The sequence below is a fragment of the Ascidiella aspersa genome, chromosome 3, assembly GCF_963924565.1.
Source record: "Ascidiella aspersa chromosome 3, kaAscAspe10.2, whole genome shotgun sequence".
NCBI classification, from domain to species: Eukaryota; Metazoa; Chordata; class Ascidiacea; order Phlebobranchia; family Ascidiidae; genus Ascidiella; species Ascidiella aspersa.
Window position 1 is genome coordinate 25,164,996 of NC_139449.1, and position 25,737 is coordinate 25,190,732.

The 25,737-nt window shown below is 39.3% G+C and overlaps 1 protein-coding gene across 1 annotated transcript; it reads left to right on the forward strand.

Moving 5' to 3' along the window:
• Nucleotides 1–773: 773 nt before the first annotated feature.
• Nucleotides 774–6,115, forward strand: LOC146161088 (glutathione synthetase-like). Its single transcript, XM_083384470.1, has 9 exons — nucleotides 774–935; nucleotides 1,594–1,739; nucleotides 1,813–1,885; nucleotides 1,960–2,387; nucleotides 2,459–2,528; nucleotides 3,141–3,329; nucleotides 3,594–3,675; nucleotides 4,254–4,440; nucleotides 4,904–6,115. Exons 1-9 carry the CDS (start codon nucleotides 807–809, stop codon nucleotides 5,037–5,039), a joined length of 1,440 nt encoding a protein of 479 aa, XP_083240596.1. The 5' UTR covers nucleotides 774–806; the 3' UTR covers nucleotides 5,040–6,115.
• The last annotated feature ends 19,622 nt before the right edge of the window (nucleotides 6,116–25,737 follow it).

The window sequence follows — 25,737 nt, forward strand, 5'->3', positions numbered from 1 at the left end:
AATTATAAAAACACTCATAAAACGTTTCTTGTGGAGATTTGCTTGTTTGTTGGTGGGGTGCAGTGTAGCCTTATGTCGTCTCAATGCATGTGACCGGTGTCCACTAACGTATGACCAACAATCCATAACGAGGTGCTCGGCGATTCACATTGAATTGTACTTTATTATATTGTACGGCTTTATAATAGCAGCTTGAACCACCGTGTTACGTTATCGTATGTTCTGAGATTTTTTAATGTATTAGCGAGCAATATCTACTGAGTTAAGTGACTCTGCAAAGAAAGGTATTTTTAGCTAAAAGGTGTGGTGTCTATTTCCACTATTTCGTTCTTTGTAAGCTCTTGACGTTCTTTACCTTCTTGTTGGAGACTGTAAATTCACCGTGTGAAAAAAGCTAAGATGGATTCCTAAAATAATAAACGTTATACTCTATTGGCCCTGCATACAGATCAAATCTATAATCCGTGGCAATTTAATGAGATTTTACTGGTGATAATATTTTATTTAATATAAGTAAAATATAACAGCAACTAATTTCGTCCACTCATTTTAAAACAAATCATACTTCAAAACACTGCATGGCATAGTTTGCGCGCAATAATGTTGTTTAATCATGACTAAGCTATTTAACAGCTGATTTGGTCTGCATGACGCAATTGACGCATATGTTCCTACTTCCTATTCGCAGTTTGCTGGATGCACTTTGTCTAAGGCAGCATATAGCTTGAAGCATGTCTTATTATACTAACTTTACAATACGTTTAACAGGCGTAACGCATAAGTAAACTCGTGTATTGCATTAAGATATGTCTTATACCAATCTTCAACATTTGCTTAAGAAGTTGCCATCCAAAACACTAGTAGAGAATGCTGTGGATTTTGCTGTTGCCAATGGGGTCATAATGAAGGCAAAGGATTCTAGTGGCCAATTGAATGTATGTAACTAATTTATATTGATGACTAGATGTTGTTTTATTTTAGTCAGTTTCCTTTTTAACATAGAACTAGAACTCAGAATATGTAAGCCTTAAATCTGTTTTGAAATGGTTAACTGGCATTATTATACAAGTTGTAGTTTCATTTTGTTTACCTATTAGATATAAAAAAAAATAACAGAATACCAACTAAACACTGTTATGAGGCTTTAAAGTGGCAGTTGAACTAGTCAATATTATCAACATGGCACATAGTAAAATCAATTTTTTATGTATGGTGTGCATATCAGTCTTAAATGCTTGTCGTGATGATTATTTGTGATATGGGTAGGTTGTTGTCTGAAAAATATCCAAAACATTACAACAAAAAGTTGAGAATCACTGGTCTAAAACGGGGCTGTGGAGTCAAGTAAAAACAACTTAAGTTTGGTAAGTCAAGTGGGATTTCCAAGGTCAATTTCTGTCATTTTGCCCATTCTGTTGAGTCCGGCTTCAAATCCACAGCCTGTCACCCATCCATATAACTTTATTAGAGTGGATATACGGAAACCATTAACTTGGATGCCATGTAACTCATTCATCCACAGTTCTTTGTTGGAAAATGTTCCAATTTATGCTATTCCAACTTATACAATTTACATTTTTTGTTATCTCCTAGAATGTGATACATGTCCCTTTTACCTTGTTTCCCACCAAAATATCCAAGCATTCACTTGAACATCTGTATGAAATTCAACCGCATATAAACTCTGTTGTTCACCGCATCTGTGAAGATGAAAAGTTTTTAACAGAATCACTTGAAACGTGAGTGTCATCAATTTTTTGTAATATATATTAGTTATAAAACCATTTATTACCGTCTTGTGTTGGTTTCAAGGGTTGTTAATGCAGATGATTTTACCAAAAGATTGTTTGATATTTACAAACTTGTTAAAAGCACAAAACGAAAAGTAAGTCAGATAAACAGGGATTGAATATTGGTTTTGGCTCAAATGCTTTAGGTAAAATGTTGTTTGTTTTAAAGGTGTCGGCATTGGGGTGCCTCAGATCAGACTATATGTTTGACTTCAATGCTGAAACTTGCCATTCCCAACCCAAACAAATTGAGATAAACACAATTGCTTCAAGTTTTATGGGGGTTGGCACACAAAACATGAAAGAGTTGCACAGCAAAATGCTTTCGGAGATGTCACTAAATGATCTAGTGCCCCATCTGTCGGGCAGTCCATCTGCAAAATTGGTGGCTGAAATGTTTGTTAAGGCATGGAAGCTTTATGGAAATAGCGATGCGGTGATTGTCATGTTAATTGCAGGCGGAGAAAGTAATATCTATGATCAAAGAGCAATTGAATATGAAATATATAACATAAATCCAAAGATTCATGTTCGAAGAAAAGTTTTCCAAACACTTCATGAGACAATGGAACTAGCTACAGATGGCACTCTTTCCATGTAAGCAATTTTTTTCTTTTAATTTGTGTTTGATTTGCACACTGAATGTAGTATGCTTTCTTTTAACACAGAGACAATGAAGAAGTGTCAGTTGTTTATTTCCGTGTAGCCTACATGCCACACCAGTACCCTTCAGAACAGGTTAGTTTCTCATATGTGTAAAACAAGAAAATATGTTTTAACTATTAGTTTTTGAATGATTCTAGGCATTAAGGATGTCTGATATTATTCTGATACCCATACTTTTCAACAAAAAATATTGCAATTAGATTAGATATCCATTTATGTTATTTCTATGTGCAAACAAGTAAAAAATAAAAGGTACTTTTTCAGGTTTTTAGGTCAAAACAAGTTGTTGACCAGATTATTTTTTAATAAATTTTCCTTCAAGGTGAAATCTTTGCATTGAATTGCAATCCATTGCTAAAATTCCCATACTAGTTTGGTTTTTGGTCATGCCGATAACAACACAGTTACTGCCACCCAGATAGCGTTTCCCATGCAATGTTATCTGACATTCCTACATAGTATATAGAGATCTTTCGAAAATAGCCATAAATAAAACAACTCAAACGTGTTAAATTGTGTTTTGGTTGTTATTAATGTGATTACCTCTTTGTATATAACAATCATCCTAATTTGTTCCATGTTATATCACACCAGTTCCTTTAGTCTGACTTAGTTGTCGTGTTTTCACAGCTGTTGATTAATTAGTTCGACATAAACATACAATACGTCATTTGCATGCGTTAGGTGTGGAAAACGAGAACGGACATAGAGCTGAGCCGCGCCATCAAATGCCCTAGCGTCGCACAACAGCTTGTCGGCGCCAAGAAAATGCAGGAGATCTTGGCGCGTCCAGGAGTTGTTGAGCGATTCGTGGATAAGGAAACGGCCGACAAAATTCGACAGACTTTCGCTGGCCTGTACACACTAGACATGGTGCGACCTGTTTTGATATTTTTTACGTGTTATTTTTTTTCCTGCTATGATTCAAGTATAAACTGCCTACAATCGCCCCTTTCGCGTTTGATTAGCTTTCATAGACACGTTAAATTGAATAAGTTATGAAGCTTGTTACTTAAAAACAATTTTACAACTGTTCTTTCTATGCAAAATTTTTAAGTAATTTAAACAAATTTTCAATTGCCATTGTGGACTAGCTACCTGTTTTTCATGCTTAAGAACTTCATGCGTTTTGTTTAGGGCGCTGAAGGTGATTCAACGGTGAAAATGGCGTTAGCTGATCCTGATAAGTTTGTCCTTAAACCTCAGAGGGAAGGCGGAGGTTAGTACATTGTGTGTTTGGTTAACGTTTGTTAACTTCATGTGGATTTTGTTGCGGTGATAAAGCTGTTTTTTAAATTAAAAGTAAGTTGTACAGGAAATATCAATTTTTTTTCTACAAGAGAATTGTGCTATTCGATAAACAAACTTAACATGAAATTACACTCGTAGCCCTGTATAGTCGTCGAACATTTTACCAGCATTTTTTTAATGTGAGTTACTCATTTCCGGTGTGGTACGTTTTGCCATCCGGTGAATTTACTAACAATAAACGTCATAACGAATAGTAGATGTGTTGAGAATCCAACGTTTATCAAAATGATACATTTACACACGATTTTATTCCATTGTTATGTGTCACCTTTTTTTTAAACTGTAATTTCCTAGCGTTAACACTCAAACAAGGTTGAATTTATACAGTACATAAAGTTTGCTAAGATTTCAAAACAAGCTTTATCAAAAATATAGGTTTTAATGGTTTTAATTTATTATGATATGAGGTTTGATGTTAAGTGACGTTTTTCCTTTTAAATGAAAGAAATACTGATTACCGCCAGATTGAACAGTGTTTTTGCGTAGGCAACAACCTATACGGAAACGACATCACCACCACCCTATCTGAGATTGGCCAAGACGAGAGAAGGGCGTCGTACATCTTAATGGACAGGATACGCCCCCGCCCCACCCCCAACTACATCGTGGCAGGGGGCTCAGCCAGTCAGGCTGAGGTTGTGTCCGAACTTGGAGTGTATGGGGTCTTTTTATCGTAAGATGTCGGCTTTTGTGTTTTGTACTTACGTCTTTAAGCTTACTTTTGTATTTATCTTTGAAATGACCGGATGAATTGTGAAGATGGGTTCCACATAGGTGATATTGCAAATCACCTTGACCCTTGCGAGATAAATGTCGACCTTAATTCCTGATCAGTATGAATTTCATTCGAATTAAGATATAATGACGATGCCTTTGCTGGCGAAATATATATATATATATTATATTTTAAGATCTTTGAATAGTGTCTGATCTGAATTGCTAGCTTTGCTAGACTATTCTGCTGTTGTAAAGATGGGCTAAATATTTTTATCTTTGCTCGAATTCTTAAAGTTTTAGTATTTTTACAATACAAACCTTTACTCACCTATTCTTAATACACCAAATGACATCGAATCAGTACAAGATATGCCTGCCTACACAAAATAGTACACTATAGCAATTGAGTTTTTTCCCAGGTGCGGCGACGAGATGATTGACAGCTGCACTGCCGGCCACTTATTGAGGTCCAAGTCTAAGGAACACGACGACGGGGGCGTGGCAGCGGGCGTGGCCGTGCTGGATTCCGCCCTTCTGCTCGAGAACGATGCTTAAGAAAATCGCAAATACGCATCTCTAAAGAAATGCTTCAAAACGTGGCAAATGTGTTGCAATAATCCGGAGCAATGCTAATATTTGTAATAATTATTCCGAACACTTACGCGCGAAATAAAACAATCCTTTTGATAACGATTTAGAAACAGCAGTCGAAGTTCTTTTAAAGGATGGGCAGAAATCTATTAATTTATTATAATTGTGTCGTTTGAATTTGCAAGGAAGTTTCATTGTTTTTAATAAAATCACGAGGACATGGTTAACCAAAACTTGACCCAATGCCAACAATTTTACAAATGTTGGTGCCTTTTCGTTTTCGAAATCCTATATTTGTTTCAAACAACGTTTCATTTTTATGTGTTTTTCTAAGTATGTCATAGATCAAAATTTACCTCAATGCTAGACAATGGTAAAAATTCACTTTATGTGTACCTGAAACTTTTTTTCTAGCTTCGTAAACGACAGTGCCCTATTTTATTACGCGTGTCAACAGGAAGTATGTACTTTTCAGTCACACTAACTGAAGATGATACAAGTTCGTATCGAAACGTCTTAATCAAGATGCTGTCGATCTACTCGACCTTTTTGGCTTTAAATTTATTATTAAGCTACATTACAGATCCGTGCATAGTGTGCCCAAGTATGTACAAAATTTATAAATTCACAACCAACTGTGTAGAATTGATGATTTTATACATCCGGCCACCTGTGAGCTAGTTCCATTGTACGACACTTTTGTAAATTGTTGCTAAAATCCTATGTGTCTTGTTGAATTTACTAAACTATTCTACTACGCAATTGCTATACTCTTCGCTTGGGCAGTTAAATATCTGTTGCACTTTACAATATGTAACGTATCATTTTCTGAAAATATATCTTTTGATGCGTTAGTTAGACCGTCCGTAATATGTGCGACCAACAAAATAGGCAAATCAATTGTCCAAAATGTATTAAAAAAGAGAAACGTTGGTTGTGATGTTTCTAAAATATTACAAGTTCGTTGTTGAGGAACTTTTTTATTCGCTTTTTGTGTATACATGTTCAACTTTGTCAGCTATTTTGCAATCATGCCTATGCTACCAATACAGAGATTCCAAAGAGTCAGACTAGTATCTTGAATTCCGCAAGAGTGCGCCCGCTATTTAGTTTTGCTATAGTCTACTTTCATCTTGCTCGAAATATTTGCAATTTTGAAATGTTTTATACAGAAATGTCAAATAAAGCGTTTTTGGGAGAGATTATGTTCAAATTAAATTTACCTATGGTAGGTTAAGCATCAATTAATTCTGATCTTAAGACTGTTTATTTATTAAAACAGATAAAACATAAAATCATTTCTTAAAATCTTACAGAAATATATATATTACGCCTATAAGGCATCGTCAGTTTCTGTACAAAAAACAAACATGTAAAAATGCCAATATTGATAGTTAAAAAGTAAAATATATAATTAAAAATAGTAGGATAGCGTATAGGTCTGAAATCATTTAACACCTACAGATGTCAGATGCAAAATCAACAACTAGCGAATGGCCAAAACGACAACGTGAAAAAAACGGAAAGAAAGAGAAAAGCACGCAACTGATAAGCGTGTTATCAAACGGTGTCGCAGAGCTGTCATTAATGGCAAGAAATAAAACGGGAAACTGACGATGCCTTATAGGCGTAATATATATATTTCTGTAAGATTTAAAAAAATGATTTTATGTTTTATCTGTTTTTATAAATAAACAGTCTTAAGATCTTTGGATACGAAGACAAGAATCTTTCTTTTACATTTTATTGTCCGCGGGAGATCCTTACTTTTCTAAAGTATTTCAGCTCAATTAATTTTGGGGTGATATTTTTTTGGTAATAAAACTTAAAGATGCAAGGTATTTTTTCAAAAGAAATTTCTGATGATGTGATTTACTTTATTTTACTGGGTCTTTAAATTGTATATGTTCGTGAGTGGACGACGGCAGAAATCTGCTGTCAATGGTCTTGAATACCATAAATATATACATACTTGTCAAAATGGTTTGGTAAACCAAATTACTAAACTTATAAAAATTTAAATACAGTGGATTAAATACCAACCTCTGGTTTTATATTATTCTGTGATATTGTTGTTATATATCACACTATTTTTCAATGTCATTCATACGGTGTTCTTAAGTTCGACCATGCTGGCTTTTAAGTGTTCACGCATAATTAGCCTACCGTAACTTTGAAATGAAAGAATAAATAAATTCTAAAATATATTGCTGGCCAACATATCAATTAGCCTATGCTTCAATGAGACTTTTCCACACGAATGGGCAAGCTCAAGGTAAATATTTAAAACGCGAACGCATTTAGACATTAAGGTAAATTGAATTTTAATACGGAATGTATTTCATTCGGATAATGTAGCCGGGCACTTTTTAATGCGGCGAGAGACGTGACACCTGTCGTCTCCCGAAACACATTGCGACTTAACATAAAAACACGCTCCGCGAAAGCAGCTTTCAAACTGGCGGCGGGTCGGGACTTGTTGAAGGTGTAGCTGGACGTGTAGCGCGCCGCTGGTCGGGATCCAACGATTCGAACAGAGGGACAAGGCGACAACGGCGGCGGCAAAAGTCATCAATATTTTCTACGGCGACACGCAGGATTTTCGGTCGGTCCCTCGTTGTACCCGCTTGCAGCGCGTACACAGAATAGGACGAGAGTCGCGCATGCAAATTTAATGCGCGGCGGCGACGGCGTCTTGGAATAGCAGCGATGGAAAGCCGTCGGCGAGCGCGGCGCAAAATTAGAAGCGTCCTCCTCTTTGCTTGTCAGGTAGCGGTGCGACCGGAACGCATTCTCCACGGACTAAATTAAAAAATCTTCCCCGCCGCTCGCCCGGCCGTCAGGTGTCCGTGCGCCGACCGGGACTCGGTGCCGACCGCGGCGACCAATACACACTTCACTTGCGGCCCGTCCGGGCAATAGGAATCGCTGCCCGAGGCCTCATCTTCTCGCTTCCTCTTCGAATAGGGCCCTAAATCGTCGCGACGACGTGAAGTGTCGGAAACGAATTTATCGATTGTTCCAGTGATATATTAGCGGTCACGGATCGCGCGAATATTCTGATCTCGCAAGGTAGACGCACGACGGCAACCAGCCTTTAAACTGATTTACGATCATTGCCCGTTTCTTTTCCTGCTTGCGAAACGGAAAGATTCACTTATAATTTCCTCTCTCTCCGTCAATGCAAACTGGCTGAAAAGTCGTTGCGAAGTTAACTAAAAAGGAAAAGAAAATCCAGAGCAATCAGTAAACCAGGGGTCGGCAACCTACGGCCCGCCTCCTCTTTGACAAACTATACACGAGTCTTATTCAAATACTTTTTGACTATTTTGACTACGTAAGTGCAAAACATTTTAGCGCTTCGCCCAAATCATTATTCTACCTACGGTTTGTTTACGATTTGATGCTGTGTTTTCACCTATAGATCAGCGCTTGTTTACCGTTGCGCCGTGGAAGGCAGCCAAGTGCGTCACGGAAAAACGGAAAACGTATTCAAAATATTGGACATATATTTTTTAATATTTTTTTATTTTCGGCGTTGTAATGAAAAATTGCAAGAAATTTAAAAGATATACCGGTATACCCCAAAAAAATCGCGCTCATATTACACTTTTCATTAGTAGTATGGATCACGACGTGTGAACTCGTTTTAAATCAAACAAACTCTCTTTTTCGCGCTTTGCGCCAACACTTTAGTGCCTCCTTAACGTAATTAAACACGTTTTTAAGTGCAAAAACGATCCGAGGTCCGGCTGATTCACATTTGTTCTAACATATTAATAACACAATTCTTAGTTATCATTTTGTGCGGCCCGCAGAGACCTTTCCGAGATTGGTTTTGGCCCGCGACTAGAAAAAGGTTTCTTCAACACTGGGATCTCCCAAAATGTTTATTGCAAAACAATTAAAAAAAATAAGTTACAGATCAACAAAAATAGCTGTGTTTTGGAAGGAATTCATTGAGACATTTTATTAATATTGTTGATTGTGTGTCACAAGATTTGTCGCTATGATCGTCTCAAACTATTGACGCTCGCTTTAGGCACACTGAACCAGTGGCACACAAGAGGACCAGTGGTAACCTGATACCCAAATGGGCGGCAACTTTTAAGACGTTCGAACTGCGATTGCAGTTTGTTTGGCAGAATTTTAATTAAAAATTGTGGCAGCTGCGCGGGACAAAACCAATGTTTAAAGTCCGCTGCGACCTCGCGAATTTGCGCCCGGGCTTCGTGTCGCAGACGTCGTTTGCTGCGTGTTTTTCTAGGAAGCTGTCGAGAAGATCGCTCGGCTCGGGCCGGTCGCCGCACGCGCTGTTTGTTGCTTAAACAGGCTAAATGAACTTGAAGTGTCACTTTGCAACCAGGCCCCGAATGCGGTCGACACATGTCGCCGTCGTCCCAGGGATGTTTCTGCAGTAGAGCAGGGAAACATGGGAATATCGCATCCCTTTTCACCGCGTCGATGAATTTGCAGATTTGAGTGTGACCTTGGAAATAATATTAAAAGAATTGTCGAAGATTCTGTTGGAAAATCTAAACCTATAATGTTACCATTTTAGCGAAAGAAGTTCTTCTATAAGAAGCGCCTTGCTATTCAATTTTTTTTAAAATATCCATGCTATGAGGTTGTTGTTGTTGATTGGCTGCGCGTCGTGATGTGCGTATCTGCCAGACAACCCATTCTTTCAGCTAACCTATAAGGGATGCAAACTTTTAAATAGTCTAGAGTACATGATGACAGGACATTGGAAGGCGCCCTTATCAACGTATCTATTCACCTATTTATCAAAAATATATGTTCGCCGTTTAAATGCGAAGGGTAAACATGGTCTGCGAAATATGTAGCTGATCCGCCGAGAAAATGTTTAAATTTAATTATACCAAAAATTATAATACAGTAATAATAAATTTATGGCGTTAAAACATGTAAAATTAGATTTGGAAAAATAATTATCTGTCGCAAGATGAGTTCGACTTTCTTTTAAAAAATAATAGTCATATCCTGTAATATTCACTTCTGTCCTTCGGTCTTATTGGTAAGCTCTTCTCGCAAGTTAAGCCAAAGACAACAAAGATTCACGGATTCTGAAAATAAGGACACAGCTAAAAAACATGTTTTGTGAGGGAATTCCTACAACCAACGCATTTATGTATGATGTATGTAGATGGTTATACAAAGTTATTATAGACAATAACCACTTTTGCCTCAGTGATATAATATTGCATAATTACATAAAAATTTATCGTTTTTTCATCGGTCAAGCCAGTAGGCCTATTGCTAAATTTCCGCAATAAGATACATTGTCTTTGTTTGGTGTCCATCTTTACCTGAGATATGCAGCTACCGCATAAGGCAAAAAATATAGGTCACCTCGGGATTTACTTTGATCGAAATTTTGTAAACATAATTTTTATTTAGCTTTCCTAAATAATTAAGTCAGATTAGATATATCGCAACTGGTCCACCTTCTGTTTCGGCCCAAGATGTCTTCTCAGCAGATGGTCAAGCGTGCCTTACACAGGTTTTGAGCGACAGCACGATAACAGCGCTGGGCGATGTATTGTCAGGTAGGCGGCAGCCACTCGCGATTGCATCTATACGACATCGACGGCGAGGTACAAGCGGCGATAAAGAACGATACAGAAAAGAGTCACGACGCGACAAGCGGGTGCCAAAATACGACAAGGCGAAATCGCATGAATTATGAAGGCGAGAAATTTCGAGTGCCAGCCTTTGCGCTTTTGCGAACTGCGCCTCTGCGCTATAAAAATGTGTATTCACGGGCCGGGTCGTTGCTATTGCCGCTGATACACAGTCAACACCTGCGGTCTGCCTGTGCATAACTGGCACGTCGTCCCTTATCTGATGAAATGCAACGCCACACGCGTGCATTTTTGCTGTCAAAACGAAGTCGCCCCGTGTCATTGCATTGCCATTGTCAACGGGTCAGGTTAGGGTCAATCTTCCCGAAAAATTATAAGCCAATGCCCATTGACATTGACGGATAACGGAAAAGGGTTAGGGCGCTTGAAACTGATCAGTGTGGGCTTAATTCCCTATACAGCCATTGTTGGCCTGTCCACGTTTTACAATCCCATACTTCCAGAGACAGTGTGCGTAGTTGGAGCTAACTCTCGTTGCAATTCAAGTCAATTCGTTTGCATAAACTTATCGGAAAACACTTCGCCCTCGTAGGACTATAATGGCTGTTATACGTTCAGTTTTTAAAAAGGGTTTTATTTCGGTGTTGAGCTACTTATCCCATTACCAACAGCGTTGTAGGTGCCGTGGATGGCGTGAAACAAAATGTGGCTTTAATCACGGTCGCCAATAGCACCCAAACAGCAAAACAGTGTGGCAAAGATAACCGACGACCAAAACAAACATAACGGTACCTAGTTATTTTAGGCCGTTGTCGATCACCTTAATCACACAGTTTATTTTGATGGCACCGTAGTTTATTGTTAAAATGAACTGCGACACCATAGCGAAAATTGCGGCCACGCGACAAATCGAAACATGTAAACACTAGCAAACTGCGACCGAAAATAGACAAATAATATAATTTTTTGAAAAAGTTCGAAATGGGATCCTGTGGCTGCAATTGAGTTTTTTTTTTCTAAAACGGTAATAGTGCACTTATTAGCCTATCGCCTATACACAGTTAATATATAATTATTGTTTTTAAGTCCGATCAAACCATTATTTAACGTAAATCCAGAATTAAAATTTCGAAAATTGTTAAGCTAATGTAAGGTTTGCAAAAAATAATTTAGTAACACCGGTACGGAAAATGGAACTGTTGTTTTGTATAGCTGGTACGGAGGGTTTACAGGAGTATATGGAGCTAACGAAAAAGACAATCTCAGTATATCCATTAACCTGTAACCTCGCGAAAACCATAATACCCGCGCAAATATGCCTCATGTTTCTGTCGTTAGCAGTGTATCTGTAGACGTATTTCACAAGCGGTAAATGTTGTTTATTGCATTTAGATTGCCAATATCTTCGAACACGGTTTGAGTGCATCGTCGTACCAATTAATCCCATGTGGTGCGTTTTTCGGTCGCTTCGCAGACGGCTATAGCCAAAACTCAAGAGGAGGCTAAATTATTCGCCGTTCTTTCGCTTCTGAGGTTGCCGTCCCGGAGCGTCGGAGCTTATCTTCGAGCGAGGCTAGGAATTAATCCTGGCAGAGGGACATGACGGTTGTTCGCCGTGGGCCATCGGGAGCCCTCGGCGTCCTCCGGCGCGGAGCGATCGGAGTGGAAGATAAGCGTTGCGCAGAGACTGATTGACAAGGGAGGAAGAGGAGAAAGAGAGAGAGCGCTTGGCCAATCGGAACGGCGCGCGGTTGTTTTCGTCCAAACACAAAACAGCTGGGCGGTGTTTACGGAACAAGCGCAGCGCCACCGCATCGCCTGCTAATTATAGCGGAGCGCCGCGGCCCCTTTCTCCGCACCCGCCAGCGCCTTTTCCGAAAGTCGCGCTGTTTGGCCAAGATGCGGCGCGGCGATTGACCGATGGCGCGAAATCACAGGAAGTTTGGAAGGCATCGTAAATTACGTCGTCAGGTCGAAAAAAGTGGAAAGGACGCTTTTTGTCGCTTCGGTCGCATTTCTAGATCGTGATTGGAGCGCCCCTAACTGCATCAGGCACGTGGCGATATTACACGATCACCTACGCAATAGGTGAATACATATGGTCCGCAAAAAGATGGAACCGAACTGACCGCATTTTTCTCCATACTTCACCCGCTGAAAAATCTGACTTAATAGATGATTTGCGATTATATATTAATAGTTTAATGTCACCCATCTACCACCATAGCATCAATAACGGAACGTGCAAAACTCGTATAACTTACGAATAAAAGCAACTGACAAAGTTACCCCAAAACATACCAAAAAATACCAGTTTATTTACAGGGTTAACTTTAACGTATGTGGAAATTAGCGGCGGTTGCAGTCTAACTTATTTGTTATCAAAATTATTTTTTTAACGCTTTACTATTTCATACAGTTGTCCACAAGGTGGTCGATTTTATTCGTTAAGCCCCGATAAACTACAGTCGACCCACAAGTTTTCAACTTTGAAAAAGTTTGATTCACCTCTGCAAAAGTTAAATGGGGCAACAACAGGCAAAACGTTTCGAAAACATACTAGCAAATCAACGTGAGAAGATTTATGTTAGGGAAGAACTCAAACCCCGAAACATAGCAGCTAACAAATCTTAATACCCAACAGTTAAATTAACCGTTCTCCAAATATACCAGTTTCCAACTTTCACAAAACGATCACTTCGAATAGCCGCCAGTTTACATTACTAGGTCGGGTTTAAAAACAATTAGCAAAAACGGCAACGCACCACACGTGTTTATAATTGAGGCGGCCTGGTTTTGAAGTGCCTTGGCCTTTTGTGACCAGAAGACTCGGCGGCTTAGACATCAAGCCAATTACTTTTTATTCGCGTTCGTCGTATTCGCAAACCTAAACAATGACCCATAACCAGATGAAGGCCGATTTTGCACTTGAAATTTCCACCGTTAAAACCTAGACGAACAGTTGGTGTCCGATAACAGACTAGAGATGAGGCGAGTCCAAATCATATTAGGGTTTGGCTTGCTGGTTGATCAAGCTTTTGTCATAAGTTCATATCTGTTTTATACCTATTTTGGCAGATACAATTTAAACGTTAACACCTGTCTTGGGTGAACTGATATTTGGGCTTTAATTTTAGCATGTTATCATTCCCAACGTTCATTATTGATTTGAAGTCCAATAGAAGGTATTGTTGGGTTACATATAGATATTAGAAAACAAGTATACACTCATAAAACAAAAATGATTGCAATGAACCAACAGTCTGTTAGAACAGACGGCCTTTGTGCCTTTTTTTCACAGAAAGTATTCGAAGAGGCGGCCGCGACGGGCGACCTCATTCGCCAGCCCAGAAAGTCGGCGTACATGCGGCTTTGTCTAAACATGCCTCAAAGTTGATTGAAAATGGCGAAAATATATTCGGTACGGTCCTTCCCGAAGACTGTGCATGTTTTAAGGCCGCAGAACAGGCTTTTACACATGTATGCGCGAGTGAATTCGATTCCGGAGCACCGTAATTCCATGTTTTGGTCCCCCTGTTTGCCAAAGGGTTTGACGAAAAATAAAGTACGCGAATTTACGCCATCTAGCGGGTTAAATTCTAAGTATTAATGCGATGAATAGAAATCGCTATTTCTATCTATTGATATGTTGCCTGGTTGAGCTAACTCTATTATTAATGCGATGGTTTGTGAATCACGATACATATTCGCTAAGTTGCTATTTTCCGTTTATAACTATATTTTAAGGCCGTAGATAATATATAAGATTTTTTTTAATAATCAAAATAATTTTAGGATTTCAGAATGTCAACAAGGTTAAGCTATACGTCAATAACAATATACCTATAGTTTAATAAAAAATGAAAGTTGTTCAATGTTTTTATATGTAAATTAAATTAGGCCTACTTGAATGACTGGTATATTTAAAAAAATAACTTTCAGGTATAGACGTGCACAGACTTATGCCAAACCCGCAATGAGAAAAAACAAGAACTTTCTATGTGTTCTTATGTCAGTTAGTTCAACAGTTACCTTGTATTGCAACTCATTGAGTCAAGCTCATAGGCCAACGATATCTTACATGACAGGTAATAATGAATCTCCAGGACACGTTTAACTATACGTTTATTGTTTGCGGGCACCTCACTGCCAACTCCAGTGATTGCCAAAATATACATAACACCTGAACGGACAGAGTTGATTATAATACAAAACCTTGCCTAAAAAGTCCGTGAAAATGGCCTACTGGGCCGAGCGCTCTTTTATAATTATAAATGGTGTAAAGTCCCGACGGAGCACCGATGAGTGCCTAGTAGGAACATTCCCAGTCGTAACGATGCAAAAAGCGGGACAAACGAAGGCTCGACGTTGCATCAACGCCATCATCCAGCTGCGGTTGATGAGTGTGCAGCGCGCAAAATCTCGCATCAACAAAGGCCGTCTCATACAGGGCCGCCGCGTCGCACCTCGTCATCGCAGAGGCCCGTGACAAATCGCGGATTCGCTAAGCCGCGTCGGCGTAGCAAAATCTGCAGGTGAACTTTGCCGGGCGGGGTCGGACGCTGTTCGGACCGGAATCCTTGAGGCCTCATCGGCGTACTCTGGCGCCGACCCCGCGGCCAAATCGCAGTTGATGAGAAACTCTCAGGCGCGATGCCCGCCGCTGATGCCTTGCCTCTACCGAGCAGAGATAGAGAGCCCGCGAATTATCGCCTCCGCTTCGCGCGGCGTTTTGACCAGGGCCCGATATATCGGTGCATTTAGCGAACGCTGCGTACGCCTATTGTCGATCGTATCGCGATGGCAAAACCCGGCCTGAGCCGCTATTATTTTTATTGCCGTCGTCGATAAACGGAAGGCGTGCGCTCTCGACGGCGACAAATTGGTGCTTCGGTAAGGAGAGTGCCGTTACATCACTTCTACTGCCTCGTCAGACTAGAAAAGTGATTAGTTCTCCCTTTTTTTTGTTCTGATTTTAGTGCATTTTCCTGTTGCTATATGTCGGATGGCCCTCTCTTGAAGCACAGAAATCAAAGTTGAATATGATCACTTGTTTGCTGTATACTTAAGAAACTATTATGTAACATTTGTTTTAATAATCAATTGTTTTTTGGGGCATTTTTTAATGTCAACAAACTGGGTAACCTGCATTTCCAATTTCAATTTGACGAGTTTGTAAAAGAAACCTGAAAATTTAAACCCATATTAAATCTATGGGGCCGTTAACGCCAATGTCGGGAAGAACCATTATTTGGTTCACGCTTTACCACATTGATTTGATAAAGTTTTAAAAACATGTATATGATGAGAAGCACAGAATTTTTGTTAAATGTTGAACGTTTGTTTCTAAATTTTTAAATTAAAAACTAACTTTGTTAAATCTCAAACAAAACCTTTGTTCAATCGCAAAAAGACAAAGGGACCTCGATTTATTTAGGTAAAGAGGCGGTGGATATCGAGAAACGTTGCCTGCAAATGAAACAGACATCAAGCGCCAAGTATGCAAATATATGCGCTTGCGTGGCGCGCAGAAAAAGCGACGAGGGTGGAGATGTTTATTTTTGCCTGCCGAAAATAGCTCGCTGGGCGTGATTCCGCGAAAAGCAAAACGACGCAATAGCAACCAATAGGGCTTAATATATGCGCTCACCCTGTTGTTGTTTCTATCGATTTCGCAATATCAGATTGGCCGAAATTGGGCGCTGGCTCTGCGATCGCAGGACTCGATAAGAGGGCGTAAAAACAGTGGCCATATAGTCAGTCTTGTTGGTTTCTCTGCTTCCGCGCTCAATTCAGTTGATTCGGGACGATTTGATTGCGCCACCGGAACCGGAAAACCGCTGGATCTCTTCTATCGCCTTTGCCCTCGTGGCCTATATATAAATCGTCTCCCCTCACAAAAAGCGTATACTTGTCAGACTTCCAAAAAATGAATACCTTTTTAAGTAGAAATGATGCGCAGTTAAAATTTGTCTATTTCAATAGTTAAATTTGACAAAATTGGTAAAACATATTTTGTGCGATATTGTTATGTTTTTCTGCGTTTTTGCTTGGGAAATGATATCCTTGGTTTAAAGAAAATAATACAAGAAAATTTAAATAATTTTGTTTATAGATATTTAACAAGTTTCATTTTATCGAATTTAGCAAAGTGGAATAATCATTTGAAAAGAACGATCATCAGTTAGTCAATACCGCGTAGGATTGAAGGATTGCAACAATATTACCTAAAAAAATAAATTAAGCAAAGTATGCCCCGTTGTCGACAACTGAATCAACATACGGCATATCGGACACAATACTAAACTCTGGACGACATACGATGCTGCCATAACTCTGCGCCAGTCCAGACAACACTATATACACAAGCTTACGACTGCAATGGAAGATCGTGCGTGCTGACTGCCGAGCATTGTAGCCGACCGAGATCAGCAATCGGGAAAAACAAAATGGCGTCGCGGCACCGCGCGGCATCACTTTCACGGGGAGCCGGGCGCGTGTTTTGGCAACATCGCGGCGAACGGCTGCCTCTGCCCGTGCAAGGCACCGCCTTCAATAATCCGCTGGCCGCAAAATCGACGCTCGTATTGGAGTTGACATTCTCACAGTTTTCTGTTGACCCGCCTACGTTCGACAAGCGGCCCTCGCATTTCGGATGCCAACTCCTGCACGGCCATTGATAAAGTACAGCGGCCTTCTCCGGCTTGCTAAGCCTCCGTGTCGAGCCAACAAGGCGTCGTGGATTGATGCAACAGGATATATTACGTCATTGCTGCTAATTGGCAGAGGTTTCACCTCTGTGACGCGCACTGCGCTGGCCGAGCGACATTTAGACGTTGGGTCTTTCCTGGAAAAAGGTCAGACAACTTGTTTTTGGTTTAATATGTAGTCTATAATCTTCATGTGCAGCTGCCATTCGGGTTTTTACGTTTCGTGATCGGCATTTTAAGGCGTTTATTGCATGTGTATATGGTTCTTTCTATTTTTGTATATCCAACTACGTTTATTTCCCTTTAAGTATAAGTTACATTTTGAGATGACAATGTTTCGTAAATATTCTTTAAATATCTTGGGTATGACCACGTTTTTTATATTCATCGTATCATTTTTAGCACTACTTCACTGAATTTGACAATATTTTTATCATATAAATGCTTCTTGCCGAAACGTTGATATATAATTAAAATTACCAGAGGAGCTGTTTTTGATTTATAAATACTTCTTGTTTAGTGTTTTTGCAAAATTTTGTTTAATTAATTTTTTATAGTAGGCCTAATCATTCTTTGGCAACAATTTGTTAATGCATGCATTGTGTGCCAAGTTAATGAGGTAACGATTATACAAACTATTTTGACCTTGTTTAGAGGTGCAGACCTCTTTATATATATATTTTTTTTACACATTTGATTTTTGATAACCTTTTAAGGTCGTTGGCTGCTTACCAAGCAAAAGCCGATAGCAGCATTGACGCACGAATTTTAAATGTTACCTGGATTTTGTGGATTTTGTGGTGTTTCTGGATCGCAACATGCTTCTAAATATAACTTGCCGCTGGTCAACTCGGTTTAATTCGCGTTGTTAAGCGGAAAATGTGCCGCGCGGTTTTCACGAAAGTTTGATAGCAAAACGAAATATTTAACACCGCTGTCTCTTGCAGCCCCGGTGCGTTGGCATAAAAACAACGGAATTTTATAGATAACAGTTTAAAGGAGCTCAACACGTTTACCAACAACGTATATCGCCTTTAGCCTCGCAGATAAACGTCGGTTTTAGGTTTTGATAGATGGCATCAGTAGTGGACCAAGCATTTAGCGCCTTTAAGGATTATCCTTGTATTAGAGAAATGCGTTTCTCTTTAAAACTTGGCCATGTTTTATTTAGGTTCAACCGTTTTTTTATGGCCATTTGCTTTGTGCTTCAGAAAGTGCTGAGTTCGCAAATCAGCAACAAAGTTTAACGACATTCATCAAACACCATTATGTTTTTCGTTTTCTTCTACGATAAAATAAAACACATTCATCAGTACCGGTTTGCGAGCGCAGCCGAACGAAAAAAAACAACAAGTTGCAGTTTCGAACTTAAAATAGCAGAGGCGCGTGTGTAAATAAAGCGGCATATGTAGAAAATCTGACGAGGCCACATAAATCTCGACTAACTGCGACGGCCTTCTTACGCGGTTTGGCTTAGGCCACCGTACCAAGGCGTGCAAGCGTCGCTAAATGCAAGAGGAAAACGGCAACGTTAGCGAAAGGGCGTCGCCCCGGTCGCAACAGGTGAAAGGCTGTTGGTAAACATTGGCGAAAATGCACAACGGCGCGTTCGGCGAGGTTCGCTCGTTGTGGTCCGAATAAATCTCAATCAAGAGCGAGTGCGAAGGGAGTTTTTCTGCGCTAAACCAGCATGGCAAGGTTTGAAACGCCAGGGAAAAAAATATAATTGCTTTTAAAATTACGTTAAGTACGTTACATTTTTGATATAAATATTTCAAATCTTCAACGATTAATTGCACTAATTTAACGTTTGTTTGAGGTGCTGCGTTACGCTGAAAGCTGCTACGTTTAATTAGGTTTAGCTATTGTTTTCCTGTTGATACACATTTATTTAAAAAAACCTCTGGAAAGTACGTTCAAATTTAGCAAATAGAAATTCATCTTTGAGTACTATAGGTTTGTTAACGAACAGAAAATTATTTTTAGATTGCATTTTTTTAGTTAGATTATTATCATTTGTATAAGAATGTTTAAATTGCACTCATGCTTCTAGTGCCTTCGAAGAAACCAAATTGCGATTCACGAAATCCTGTAGGTTATTCGATTAGTAAAGGGATACTTAACATTCTTATATTTACGCCACTGTTTGTGTTTTAGTTATTTTATTGCTTTTAGTCTTTCGTAAATAAGTCCAAACTATAGAGTAGGGGTTCTTAAACTGGGGTCCATGGACCCCTTGGGGTCCATGAAGGTATAATCATATTATTAGTGTACATTTAATAAGTAATCAATTTATCAAAGAAAACAGTTTAATTAAAATTAAAACGGTATTACAACGACATGTTGAAAAGAGCAAAAACAACCAACCCATGTGAAATTGTTGCACCATTGAAACTTTAAACTGGCAACGTTGGTATATGCGTCGACTCCAAAACGAAACACTAAAGTGTGCTTTGTTTTTGGATGAACAACGTACTAATATAACGAGAGTTTAATGAGAGCAAGTAAACTCTTGTAGCCCATAGGTCCAAAGGCCGCTATTGTTGAGTCATCGGGCAAAAGATTACCGAATTAGGACCGAAAAAGATTTACCTTGTTCCAACGCGACGCAAAAGACTGTTTCAGATCGCCCCGACATAGGAATACATAGAGTCGTGAGAAAATCGAACATCGAGCGAGACAACTTTGAAGAGAAAGTCCCGACGACATCCTGGATTTACGCTGTGACTCAGGGGATATTTTTAAAACGGGCGTCCTCAATAAATCAGCAGCGAGGTCGCGCGTATGGCAGCGCTTTTATGTCAGCTTCATGCATAAAACAAATCGAACATTATATTTTTAGAATTAACACGTAAAAGTGTCGGCGCCTGCTTAATCGAGTTCCAATTTACGGAGCAACTTTAAATCATCCCAGATACGTTAATGTCTCACATTTGTGCCATATGCCTTCTAGGACAAAAAACTTTTACTGTGACAAATAGGGCCAAATACTTGGGAAGCGACTGCTGCGTTAACCGTCCAGTTGTCTCCCGTTGCAAGGGCTTATCTGTAGCGTAAATAAACACCCAAGCGGAAAGGTCAATCGACAGAAGCAACAGCAGCAGCCAAAGCAGATCCAAAAACCCTTTCTCGTTCTTTCCGCCGCCAGCGCTAACCCAACACAACTTGTACAACAATATTGTTCTTCCAGTATTTCTAAAAACGTTTTCCGTCTCAGGTTTGTGGATGACTTTTCATCCTCACTTTCGGCGTAGAGACATTCTTGTGTATTTGCTGATGTCCACTGGTGGTGGCGGCTGTGACTTATAGCTAGGTACGACACAACAGTAATCCGTGACCCTAAAACGCTGGGTGATTTCCAAATAAACTATGCTTTTTCAACTAAGCGATTCGGAAATTTTGGACGTTCTATTAATGACCTCCTATAGGAAAGCCTTAACAAAGATTATGATGGGTACAAGCTTGAAATAAAATAAACGCACTCTTTAGTGCTCATTTTTTTTATAATATTAAAAATAAAATGAATTAAAGTTCGAAGTAAGTTAAAAATCGAGTATGCAAACCTTCATTATACCTTCTAATAATAGTCAAGCGATCTTCAAGCTTCGTTTGTAACGTGCTTGAATATCAAGTTTGAGTAAATGTGATAATAATCGGGGCGCTGGCAACACGGAGTCATTTTTGACACATTGGGGATGTTTACATCCTTCTAAGTATAGACATTACTCTCAAAGGAAACTATTCGACTTGAAATCGGTAACTGTGCATAAAATATCAGTTTAACCAATCGCAAAGCTAATTACGCGCGACCACCAGCGAACCTCCCGCCACAAGTCATCCAAACCACACCTGCCTTCCCCAACACCGGAACCTTGAGTAAATGATGTCATCGCTAAAGGCTGAACCAAGTAATAATTCAATATCGTGACGTCACCATGTTTAGTAGGGTCGCAGCCAGCAGAGTCGTCGTTCCCGATATTTGACCCGAGAGCGCTGCGGGTGGTCGTAACTGGACACTTGACCAGCCCGCTACGGCCAGGTAGCAATTTTGGGCTTACGTCACATCGTTACGATGGCGCTGCGAAGATTTGCTGCTGTTGTGTCATCGAGCTAAGTACAGTAGCCCCGAATTACCCTCCTTTGTCAGGGATTTGCCCCGTTATTATAATACCCAAAGGTTGTAAGCAACCGAATGATCAAGTGTTGTTAGAATTTAACTTGCTATACATAACTCGAAGATTTTAGGCTGCGAGTTCGATTCCCTTCTCAAGTACGATTCACGATTACCTTTCTAATTTAATGATCGCGAGTCTGCTTTTTTTAATGAAATAAAGCTTTTGACTTTCTTATTTTGATTAAGATCGAAAAATGTATTGGTATTGTTCCAAATTGAGACGTACGTTATGCATGATTTCGAAACCGATTAAAAAGATACCAACGTTCAGGGTCGCAAGGTTATTGTCGGAAATTGCTGACAAAGCGTTGCGGAATTTTTGCTGAAAAACAGCTTGAGCTAATGGTGTGACCTCGGTTGGCCGCACATAAGAGATATTAAATGATTCACTGACACTTAATCCCGTCATCGAACTGCCGATGCTAACGCTTTCCAAAGTTCTAATTGCACACAGGTGCCCCGGTTGGGTGGTTCTCATTCATTCCGTTTTTTAAACACGACATGTGTAAATCGAAATTAGCACCAACAAACTGAACTTTATGCAATTATGAATTAAAATTACTTTGCAAGCGATAATAAAAAACTAAAAAAAAATTATTCAATGTATTCAATTGCACCTTGGACTAATAAGCACCTTAATACAAGTTAAGTCATATGCGTAAATCACTTCAGTCCAAGCAAAGTAATTTGTCTAAATGACTAAAGTCCAATTACGCATTTTACCTTAAACGAAAAAGATAAAACTCAAGCCAGGTCATTTAAAATAAGTGATTTAAGTGAACCCGAGTCATTGACTGAAGTCAATGCAACTGTGGTGCCCACACAACGGAACGTATATTAATTTTTCGTAATTTTTTTGACAAAACTGAGTGGCATTTTGCTGTAAAGACATGCTGCTAAAAATGTTACAATGGAACAAAAGGAAGATGTGTCAAACAAGTTTTCACTGATTATAACACGTCAACATAATTGACCTAATGTTATATACCGACACGTATAATTCAAATAAAATTTCCCGGATTTTAAAACGAGTTTACAACTGTAATTGAGAAAAGCACGCCTTGCAAAATGCTGCGGAAGAAAAGAGACTCGAACTAAAATTTACGGCAACATCCGCTAAATGTCAAACATTAAAATAACGCGGCCTAAATACGGTACTTTTAACGATCGCAATTAACAAAAAATACGCTTGGAAAACTTGCGAGACACATAATCTTGTCTTCGACTCCTGCTAATGTCACGACTTGGTCGCTTAACGCTCACGGCCGCCGTAGCGGACTCGGCTGTTTAGTCTGACTCTTGCGGAAGAGGCGCAGTTCATCGAGACTTTCTTCCAAGATGCGCAACCGCCGATATGGCTTGCGATTGACGTTATAGGTGGCGAACATTTTGGGCGAAAAACGCCGACGTTTTCCAAGAAGTTCCGGAAAAGCCCGCGATTGCCGCTCTCGGGGCGATAAAACAGCCGCAACATTCGCTAGAGTTTGCCGTCGTTCGAAACCTTAAGGATTTCAACAGCGCCTCCCTCGAAAGATACAGCCCTAGTGTGATAAGGCTAGCTGCGAAATTTTGTTTCGCTAAAGTTGCCGATTTTTGAGCTTAGAGTCCAGTGCAAAACAAGTTTTTGGAGCATAATGGTTGGAAGTTTTAGTTAAATGTGGTAGAAATATCAAAGCCTTTAGTAGAAGTTTAGGTGACATTTTTGTACATTTTCGAATAAACTCATTTTTGTACATTTCGAATAACTGATTTATTTAAAATATCAATGTTATATTCTAATATGTATACTTTTATATGGGTTTTGATATACTTCTCAAATTTGTTTCTTTTACTGTAATTTGACCTTCATGGCTCATAGCCATCACTTATGTGTCTTATGCATACAGCAAAAGCCCAGACGATTACGCGTAAACATCGGCCATTTTTGATGAAGCAAAGTTTTTAACTGCACAGAATTATCCCAATGTTACGCCGTTGTGTAGATTTTTATCGTGATGAATAAGTCTGACGCAGTGGTTTCCAACCTTTTTGGCTTACGGCACCCGACACAAAATTTACATTTGGTTGCTTTGTATATAAAATTAGTTTGCTTTTATTGTGGTGTCAATGTAAAAAAATTGAAATAACGCTAGTAGATTGTTTATAATATTGAAAAATGTTTTTTGATTTGATACCCTAAAATCGTACATAAACAATAAGAAGCATCTAAAATATTTTGGCACCCTTGAGCTCGAGAACTGGCACCCTAGTGTGCAGCGGTCTATTGTTCTACGGCAATGTCTGTTAAAATTCACATTATTGACAATCAAATTAAGCGTAAAAGTACTAACTGTAAAAAATATTGCATTTTATTTTTTCCTTTACAAAGGGCTTCGGTTGTTTTATAAAGTGACGCATTTATCGCAGTTGACAAATTGTCAGTTCATGTTAAAATAAAATGATCGTTAAAAATATTAACAATTATAAAAGTAAAAGCAAAAATAAAAGGTTGGTAAAAAGTACAATACCTTACTCACTTTTAAGCGGGACTTGAAACTTGAACATTTACCTATTCGTTATGCACCAGGGATTAATAAGAAGACACCTGTTGCCAGTTGTTTTTGATTCTTTTCATTATATTTATCTTACTGCTAAACACTTAGCTTCTTGTCATTATTAGGAAAATTTAAAAGACATACTACGTTCAACTGTTTGTTTTATTTTAAAAGTACATCGCATATAGTTTGATTCAAAATTGGAAAGTTATTATTTTGTTACAAATTTCGCATTTTAAATAATATGTTTTTTTGGTTTCAACATCACACTAACGCACAAAAATGTACTGTTTGACGTCATCAAACAGGCCTCTAGCTGAGTTAAACTTTAGTTATTTGATTGGGTGATATCACTTAGATGTTATCGCAATATTGATCACTTTTTTCGGGGTAAGGCGTCATCACAGTTGTCACTGTTGTGACGACGCCAAATCTATGCTTTAACTTAATGTGCACTCTGGATGCATTTTTAAAAGAATTTATTTAGGCTAAGGATTCAAAAAATCAGTTTGACATATTTCTTTAATGACATAAGTTGGGCGTGGGTGTTTTGCTAACTAAAATTTAGTTATTTCCATGAAATTGCGGCGCCCAGCAATGTAAACCAGCGTTTTCGTCGCTATGACCAAAAACGTCATCAGCAACCGAAACCCAGATAAGTGTGAAGCGGCGGGTGATAGGGTGCTGCCAACAATGCACAATGCGATTAAAAAACGAAACCGGTGCGACGAGCCGTCATCATCTGAAAGCGCCCCTTCTAGTGCTAGAGTTTCGCGAAAGAGGCGGCGGCGGCCATCGCGCCTTTTCATCAGCAAGTCGAAAAACAATCGCACCGAGCTGGATCATCCCGTAATTGCAATGCACGCAAATCGCTAACACGGGGTGAAGTTGAACAACACACGCAAAAGCGCGCTGGCGTTTAACGAACGCCGCCCTCAAATTACGGCGACGCACCAAACGCCGTTCTCTCTTTTGTCGCCGCCCTGACAACGTGTTTTGCCTAATTGCAAAGTCTGCTGCTGCTGCTGCTGCTGCTGCTGCTGCTGCTGCTAGGCTGTTAAACGCTTTAAGCCCTTAAAATGTATACCGCCATGTTTGCACCTGGTTTTGTAGTTCCAGGTTTGAAATAAATATTTTTGAGATTGTATTTACTCGATTTTCTAATTTTGTTGATTGCACAAATTTATAATTGTTTGACACATCCACTGGAAATTATTTGCAAATTGCAGTTGTTTAGTAGCTTTTCAGGTTTTTGGGCTTGATTGACTCTGTTCGCATTGTTGAAAATAACTATCTAAATTGTTATTACCAATTTGCAAAAAGGCGTTTAAAATCAACTTTTAAAATAGCATTTACCAATTTTTGTAGTAATTTTAATCGGTGCGCTAATAATTATTTTTTTACAACGCATTGCCGGTCGAAATCGCTCGACGCGTGCTCGCAGTATTTACGACATCGCCGTCGAATCTCAATTACACCTAATAACTTTTACGATGTGTAACACACTCCACATCGGCTGACTCAAGCGCGAAACACAAAATGGCGGCCGCAAGGTTGTACAGCCTGAAACTGCAGTGTGATCAAAATCGGAGCCCAAGTAAACAGAAAGGAAATTGTGTTGATCGTTCTAGTTTGTTT